The 5,477-nt window shown below is 20.0% G+C and overlaps 1 protein-coding gene and 2 non-coding genes across 6 annotated transcripts in view; 1 reads left to right on the forward strand and 2 right to left on the reverse strand.

Moving 5' to 3' along the window:
• Positions 1-2,650: 2,650 nt before the first annotated feature.
• On the reverse strand, positions 2,651-2,722 carry Trnad-guc. The gene has a single exon. It is a non-coding gene; the product is annotated as a tRNA-Asp (tRNA).
• A 754-nt stretch (positions 2,723-3,476) lies between these two features.
• Positions 3,477-3,595, reverse strand: LOC116186525. Its single transcript, XR_004151535.1, has one exon. It is a non-coding gene; the product is annotated as a 5S ribosomal RNA (ribosomal RNA).
• Positions 3,513-5,477, forward strand: part of LOC102679394 — a 2,645-nt gene continuing 680 nt past the window's right edge. For 2 of the 4 annotated variants that reach the window (XR_004151532.1, XM_006623205.1), the window contains exons 1-2: positions 3,897-3,995; positions 4,101-5,396. Coding sequence is in view for 1 of the 4 variants with exons in the window: in XM_006623205.1 (XP_006623268.1) it covers positions 4,298-5,396 (1,099 nt within the window). In the remaining 3 variants the exon portion in view is untranslated. Of the gene's footprint in view, positions 3,582-3,896; positions 3,996-4,100; positions 5,400-5,477 lie in introns of those variants that run through there. The other 2 variants (XR_004151531.1, XR_004151530.1) reach the window with 2 other exon arrangements.

The following is a 5,477-nucleotide window of genomic DNA, read 5'->3' on the forward strand; positions in this document are numbered from 1 at the left end:
AAAAATTCTATTATTTAAATTGTCATATTTCAAATTATTAAATAACATATAATTATTTTTAATATCAGTTAACAATAATAATATATTTTATTTTTTATGTTTAAATGGGACTTAATGATTCTTACATGAAAGTACAATTGGTTAATAAGTTAAGTTTTCAATATTAATATATAAGATTTAAAAGAGATATATAAAAATAATAAAATAAAAATATATTAATAATATATTAAATATGTTGAAATATCATCTACATAAAACAAATAAATGTTTTAAATAAAAACATATGCAAAAAATATTATTAACACATGATGTTTCCAAATATAAATCACTAAATATTAATCATGTTATACAAATTCGTTTTGATAATCAAATTCTATATTATATTTTTATTATTCTACTACTTTTTTATTATCTAATATAAATTTAATAAAAATTATATTTATTGTGTTATTCATTTTTTAAATTTCTGCTATGTATAAATATTTGTATCTGCAAATATTTTATTTTGTAATAGTTGTTATATTTCATTTAATAATATTATTATATTATTTATTTATAAACTGTTAAAATAATATTTCATTTACTAATAATATATATTGACATAAGATATCCGATTTAACATGTAAAGAAATCTATATAATCCTGCTTTTTTTTTTATATTTCTGCATCTTTTGTGTCATATTTTTTTTTTCAAACAATATTTTTTTTATTTCCAATATCCTGTAAACATCCATTATGTGAAAGATTGAATGATTAAAATTTTTTTAATTTATACAATATAAAATTTTATGCTAATTTCAACTCAGTTAATGCAATTTTAAATTATCTTGTCTTGTGTTTTTTATTAAATTTCATAGTTATTATGTACTTCATTTGTATAATTAATTATACTTCCTATTTATATAGCCTAATTATTGATATCTTTTATATATTTGATATATTTTATATTATATGTAATTTTATATTATATATATTATATGTAATTTTATATCTCAGCTTTTCATAATACTTAATGTTCTATATATATTCTACATATTCAGTTTTTTAAAAAACATAAAATGATTTTCTCACAATTTTTAATATAAATAATAATATATTGTTCTATCTTGAATTTTTAATGAAAAAATCTTGAGTTTTTGAATTTCAAACCTAATTGACTTTCTGATTTGAAATTCTAAATTTCAATTTCAGAAAAATCATGATTCTCTTGAATCATAAGAGAAAGTCTTAAATACATAGTTAAATCTCGAGTCTAAGTACATAGATGAGAACTTTTTTTATATAAGTAGAAATTTATATTTATATTTATTGTTTTAAATTTATATTTATTGTTATTCTTGATAATTTTCATTTTTTATAAGATAGCTAAATTAGTGCCAAAATTCAGAATATTTAAAAATAAAAACAAAAAAATTGGTTAAAGAAAAATTATTTTGCATTGCTAGAATGTTACAATGAATATCAAATATATTGAAATTATGTAATAAGAATTTAAGAGGTTATTACATTGATTATTATTAATAACATGAAAATATTTATTTTCAAAAAAGAATTTGAAAGTAACTTATAAGTATTATCTAATATTGAATAAAACGATGCAATTTTATATCAAAATTGTTATATTATTATTATATGTATAATTCTTTAAATCTCATGTATAATTAAAATAAAATTTTACGAAAGAATAAAGGAAACAAATTAATAAAAGATTGTTTTTGAAAAAAATAATTTTTATTGAATAGTAATAAAATAGTAAAGAAATCGATAAAGAATCGATAACAGAAAATGAGAAACAAAATCAAAATCTAAATTCTAGAAAAAACTGGATAATAAAGTTAATTAACGCATAATTCAGGAAGAAAAGATGTAATGAATTGAAAATATTCATTCATATTATTCATTTTGATTGAGTCAGGTAATGAGATGATGCACATTTTGTTAAAGAATTTATCATTCAAAAGTTTTTAAGTAACAAATGACATATGCATATATAAATAAAATGTATAAATTTTCCACTTTATATTATTAATTTTTTAAGAAATTCTTCCTTTTATTTCTTTCTTTTAATTAATATTAATAATTAGAACACTAAAAGATTTTACGTCACTATTTTTCATTTCATAACTATATGTCGGATATTTTTTTTTTGAGGTTATTATCTATATATAAAATGATTTATATATTTAGTCATTTTTCATTTTTTTTTTGTTTTTATCATGAATAATTAATTTTTATATTTGTTATTACGAAATAACTATAAAACTAATTGTTTACTACAAAACTAATAATTTAAATTTGAATATTAAGTAAATTTAACAAACTTCACAGTACGAGAATGCGCATATAACTGAACGAAAAACGGTATTATTAAGAAGAAGAGAAAGAAGATTAAAGAGAGACTTTCCTTTACACATTCATATATTTGTAATGTGACTTTTTTAGCCAATTAGTTAGTTTTATGAATATATTGTTTGCAAGGAACTAACTAAATGACTAAGAATTTCATTTCTTTTACTAGTCTTTTTTATAGCTTTGCAGTATAATGCATTTATTATGTCAATAAATAATATTTATAAATAAGACGTAATTATAGGATATAAATATATAATAATGATATAAAAAAAAGAAAGATTGCAAAAATTTAAAAATTCTCCCCGGCGGGGAATCGAACCCCGGTCTCCCGCGTGACAGGCGGGGATACTGACCACTATACTACCGAGGAATCTATATGTGTTGGATTTGCTAAACTGATACTATAATTGTAATTTAGTTGTAATTAGTATTTGTATTATTATTATATTTAGATCTATGCTGAACAATAACCGACTTATAATTCATTTTTATAATTGAAAAAAAATACAATAGAATATATATATGGCGCATTGAAGAAAACTAATGATTAAAATTTTATAATAATATTTTTCAAATAAAATTAGTTTTAATAAAAATAAATTGACGTAAATGATTTTCATCTATAATAATTTTTTATTAGTTTGATAAAATTAAATCTCGATACTTTATCTCAAAGGCGAAATTAAAATTTTTTCGTGGTTCCAGCACAAATATTAAACCAGATGTTATAGTACTAGATCAGGATATTTAACTTATTAAAAAATTGTAATAACTTATAGAATTTTAATTTTATCCTTTGAATAAAATAATGGACAAGGAATAATTTTTGTAATATCATTTTTTTTTGGAATACTACATGCATTATAATTAAAATTTAAATATATATCTATTCTCTAATGAACTAGATTTTAATTTATTTTCTATCTTAAACTGTGTTAGAATATTATTTTTTTGTTCATATATAAATTTTATATATGGATAGTAAAGAGATTCAAATTGCTATAAATTAAAATATAGCTTACAACCGTAAAATTAAGGAAATAATAAATAAATAAATAAACAAGGAAAAAATATTAATCGAAAAAAAATTATTCATATGAGGATATAAAATAAAAATAAAAAAATACCAACAACACACGGTGTTCCCAAGCGGTCACCCATCCAAGTACTAACCGTGCCCAACGTAGCTTGACTTTGGTGATCGGACGAGAACCAGTATGCCCTACGTGGTATGGTCGTTGGTGATATTTTACTATTGTGCACAATTTATAAGGGATTCAATATAAGATAAAAATAATGGAAAAATCTATATAATGAATTGTAAACGATATAAATAAAATTATTTTTTAATTTTTTTTATTTATATTTCGACTATCATATCTATATATTTAAATTTATATCGATTTTATTTATATTTAATAAAATTTTTTAATTGCATATTCATTGCAATTTTAATGTTTTGAATATGTAATTTCTAAATTTATTATCATAGTTTATATATATAAATTGTAAATAATATATCAAAATCACTTTTTCGGTAATATAGAAGAGAAAATACAAAATCATATAAAGTAACGGATCTATTCTGTATCTTGTCTGTGCTTATGTATTTCTAATATATCTTATATAAAATAATAATAATGGTAAAAAAGACAATGTTTATTATTACATTATTGTTTATAAGATTTTTATATAGTATATAAAATAAAAACATTTGAATAAATATAAAGATTAAGATGATTTTTTAGGTTATGTATGATCAATCAGAAGAAAGATGGCGTGTATATAAAATTCTATAGTTGGGTCTGTATTAAATAAATTAGATTCTGGAAGGTTATGTTCATTAAAACTTCAAAATAATACACAGTATTCATAACACATGTTAAAACAATTAGTTGAAAAATTAAGAGTTATATAAAACATTAATTTAAAAGATAAAAGAATAATGGAAAACTACATAACTCGTTCAGCTTTTAGTTTTGGCATTTTTGCTTTTTTTCTTTATTTTATAAAAGTGTCAAATGTATTAAGCGTATCAACAACACAAAGTATTATAGATGTAATAAAAAATGACAGTGAATTATGTAAAATGCCGACAATTTTATATGAAAATAATATTACAGCGGATTGTTATAATGTAACATATCCTGAAGGAGAACATGTAATTGCGCAATATGATATGACATATAAGAACGTACGAAATTTTTTATGTTTAATATTTTATGATACATTGTATAAAGTTTGTCAAGCTAAATTGCAAAATCAATTGAATCATACTACTTTCTATTCAAATATTCAACGATATTTCCCTGAAGAGAATGAAAATGATCAGAAAAATTTTTGTAAAAATATTAAAGATATTAAATTTGCATATAAAAAATTGGATCCATTATTATCACATGTACATTTTAATAATTCTATTGTATGTTATGCCGCATGTTTTAATTTGTCAGGAAAATTTATTCCACTTTGTGCAATATTATCATGGAGCAAAAGTATTGATGAAATAAAAGAAGATTTTGGAAAAAAATCTGAAAATAAAATTGATAAAAAACTTGTTATAGGTATAAAACAGAATTTTACAGTATTAAATGAAACTTCTAATGAAACAAAAGGAGATATTGATAATAAATATAAAACAACATCTAATATGAGAAATATTGGGTTAGAACAAGAATCCCAAACTGAATTTGTTGAATTTACGGCAACAACATCTGATTTTGAAAAAATAAAAGAATTAAGTGCTACAGGTCATATTTTTGAAAATTCAGAACCAACGCTACATAAAAAACCTGATAATGAAGATAATAATGATGCAAAATCTAAGAATGATAAAAATGATAAAGATATAAATTCAAAAACATTATCTGAAAATGATGAAGATTTAAAAAAAAATGAAAACAATAGAATAAATACTATAAGTAATGAAGCTGAAAAAAATATGAATAGTATAAATGATGATTATAAAACAAGTACAATATCAGATAATACTGAAGATCATGAAAATTTTGCTAGCATCAAGCAAAATGGAAAATTATCTGATGGTATTATTTAATTCGTTTTCTTTAATTTTTACTTTAATATATAATTTAACTATATTTAAATTTAAATTTTTTTTTTTTTTT

This window comes from Apis dorsata, unplaced genomic scaffold (assembly GCF_000469605.1).
Source record: "Apis dorsata unplaced genomic scaffold, Apis dorsata 1.3 scaffold_840, whole genome shotgun sequence".
In the NCBI taxonomy this organism is placed as follows: domain Eukaryota; kingdom Metazoa; phylum Arthropoda; class Insecta; order Hymenoptera; family Apidae; genus Apis; species Apis dorsata.